At 64.5% G+C, this 2778-nt stretch overlaps 1 protein-coding gene across 1 annotated transcript in view; it reads right to left on the bottom strand.

Annotated features, from left to right (window-relative positions):
• Positions 1-2: 2 nt before the first annotated feature.
• The window catches only part of NES (nestin), a gene marked incomplete at its 3' end in the record, with an annotated part of 19347 nt that continues 16571 nt past the window's right edge, over positions 3-2778 (bottom strand). The window contains exons 6-7 of the mRNA XM_023534290.1: positions 2355-2428; positions 3-2167 (exon numbers count right to left, since the gene is read on the bottom strand). Of these exons, the coding sequence (XP_023390058.1) occupies positions 3-2167; positions 2355-2428 (2239 nt within the window). The remainder of the gene's footprint in view (positions 2168-2354; positions 2429-2778) is intronic.

The raw sequence follows: 2778 nt of genomic DNA, 5'->3' as shown, positions 1-2778 counted from the left end.
GGGTCCTCTGCAGGCCCTTCCAAGCCCGGCGCCCCCTTCGCCTCCTCACCCCTCTCCCCTGGGCGGCCTGGGTCCTCCAGCCCCACCGCCTCCTGCTCCAGCCTCTGCCCGGCTCCTGCGGCAGCCTCGGCCGCGGCCGGCTCCAGCCCCGAGCTGACCTCATCCTCGCTGACCTCATCTTCGCCACCCTCGCCTTCCAACACCGGCTCTGTCCCCTCTGACGTTCCTCGGGGAGATCGGAAGCCCGAAGCCACCGCGTGCTCTGGCTGCCCTTCAGGGTCCTGGGGGCCTTCAGTGCCCTCCTCCTCACGGGCTCCCTCAGCCGGGACCCTCTGCTCTTTGGGCTTGGGGTGCCCTTCACCGGCCCCCCAGGCCCCTGCTGTGGCAGCCAGACACAGCCCTCCCTCCCCAACAGACGGCTCCTTCCCAGGGAAGCCACCCCCCTCCTTCAGGTCCGGCTCTGCCCCAAGCCCCTCGTCCACTCCGGCCCTCCCAGGGGGCATCGCCCGGCCCAGTTCTTGGCCCCCCCGCACCGTATCGTCCCACCTCCCGAGCTCTGCAGACGGCGGCGGCTCCCGTCCCCCCTCTTCCAGTGGCCTCAGCGGCTCCCGATCCCCCTCATCCCCCAGGCTGTCCTCTTCCAGGTCCGCCCGCGTTTCCTCGTCTGCCGCTGCTGGACGCCTCGCGCTTTCTCGGTCGCTCTCCTCCGAAGAGCCGCGTGATCCTTGGTTCTCTTCCAGGGGCCCCCCTGACTCTCGGTTCTCTTCCCCAGGACCCCGTGGTTCCTGAACTTCCGCTTCCAGAGGCTTCGTCGTCTCCCGATGCATTTCCTCCGGAGGCCGCGACAGCTCTTGTGCTCCCGTAGACGTCGCTGTTTGCGGGTCCCCGGCAGACCTCATGGGTTCTAGGTTCTCCGTTTCTAAACACCTCGCCACCTCTCCTCTCTCTCCTTCCAGGGGCCTTAATAACTCTCCATCCTCTTTTTCGAGAGGTCTAACTACCTCCTGGTCTTTTCCAAGAGACCCCAGGGGCTCTGGCTTCCCATTTGCCCAAGGCCCCAGTGCCGTCGGGTCTTCCCCCAGAGGCCTCGGCGGCCCCGGGTGCTCTTTGTCTCGAGCTGTCAATGCCTCGAAGCTCCCCTCGGCCGGAGACCTCACCGACTCTTGATTTTCCTCTCCTGGATATAAAAACGTCTCCAGACCATCTTCACGAGATCTCGTAAGTCCTTGCTTCTCCTCTTCTAGGGGCCGCCGTGTGGGGGAGGCCTCTCTCCCCATCGGCTGAAGTCCTGGAGCCCCTTCTCGCAGGGCGCTCACCCCCTCCACGTCTTTTTCCTCCAAAGACGCCTCTAGCTCTCGACTCTCCTTTTCCAGACCCTGGAGCGCTTCCCAGCTCTCGTCTAAAGACCGCGGAGATTCCTGACTCTCCCCCGCTCGAGCTCTCGGCGTCTCGCGGTTCTGCTTCTCCAGAGACGTCGGTGACTCTTGGGCATCCTCTTCCAGAGACTTCGGAGCTTCTTTCTCCGAAGGACTCCAGGCGTCCGCGATTTCCTCCTTGTTCAGGTCCTCCTCTTCCTGCCGTGTGTCCTGCTGCGAACTGCTCAGCACTCCGACCTCTGTGGCTGTTTCCTTCTCTGCCGGCTCCCCGACGTGTCCTTCACATTCCCCCCGGAATCTGCTGGACGCTCCAGACTCCCCTGGTTCTCCACCTTCGGCCTCTAAACTGGGGTGCTCGGGGCTGAGGGGTGGGGCCGAGGAGGCTTGATCCTCAGGGCACTGGCCTCTACCAGCTTCTTGCTGCTTGCCCCCAGGTTCCTCTGGGGCCAGCAGGAGGCTGGCAGGGATGGCCTCACTGGCTTCGCCCCACGTGGCCTGTGGAAGCTGCTGCCTCTCACCCTGTGGCTGGACCACGGAGGGAGTGGCCTCCTGGGCTCTGACCGCCCCATCCGTAGCGGGGCAGGGAGCCTGAGGTGCGGGTAGGATGGGGGTGCTGGCCAAGGTCGGGGTACTGGCCTGGAGGAATTCCTGCCTCTTCAGAAAGGTAGGAACTGGCGTCTCAAGGGTATCAGGTAAGGGCGAGGAGAGAGGTGTAGGGCTCAAGACAGAGAGCAAAGGTCCCAGACGTCGGCCCTCTGGGGTCCCAGGGAAGTGCAGCTCCAGCTTGGGGTCTGGAAAGGCAGAGGAGAAAAAACTGGCACTAGGTACTGGCAGGGGGACAGGGCCACAGAGCAGCGACCACTTCCGGCAAGAGCCGTGGGCCCTGCCCTGCCCCCGACCTGAGCTGTCGGGCCAAGGGGTCAAGACTTAGACTGGAGAAGGCAGCATTCTGGGGAGGGGGCCTGGCCCAGCTCTTACCCTGGAAGCCAAAGGAAGCCTTGGGACCCCCGCCAGGTGTCCGCAGCCGGGAGTTTTCAGCCTCTAGGAGGGTCCTGGGGACAGGGAGGGAGAGCTGGGTCAGCCATCTGCCTGCAGGCAGGTCTACTGGGGAATACAGGGCAGTGCAGGCTTCCGGTTCACTGTCACCCAGAGCCACACACGCGGGTACAGCTGGCTGTGTGCGTGGAATCACGTGGCCACGTACCCAGACATCACACGCTGGGTCGCGCAGTGGCACACACATGCTTGGGACTCGCAGCTGGGCTGACAGACACACAGGCGGGTTCCCACACAGCACTCAGTGTCCGCATGCCCACTTTGCTCAGACCGGTCTCCCCCTCCCTGCCCCAGGCCCATGACCTCATCCTCTGTGGGGGGCCATTCTCATGCTAATTGCTGCCAT

Source organism: Pteropus vampyrus, unplaced genomic scaffold, assembly GCF_000151845.1.
Source record: "Pteropus vampyrus isolate Shadow unplaced genomic scaffold, Pvam_2.0 Scaffold124, whole genome shotgun sequence".
In the NCBI taxonomy this organism is placed as follows: Eukaryota; Metazoa; Chordata; class Mammalia; order Chiroptera; family Pteropodidae; genus Pteropus; species Pteropus vampyrus.
This window is presented reverse-complemented; position numbering and strand designations above follow the sequence as displayed.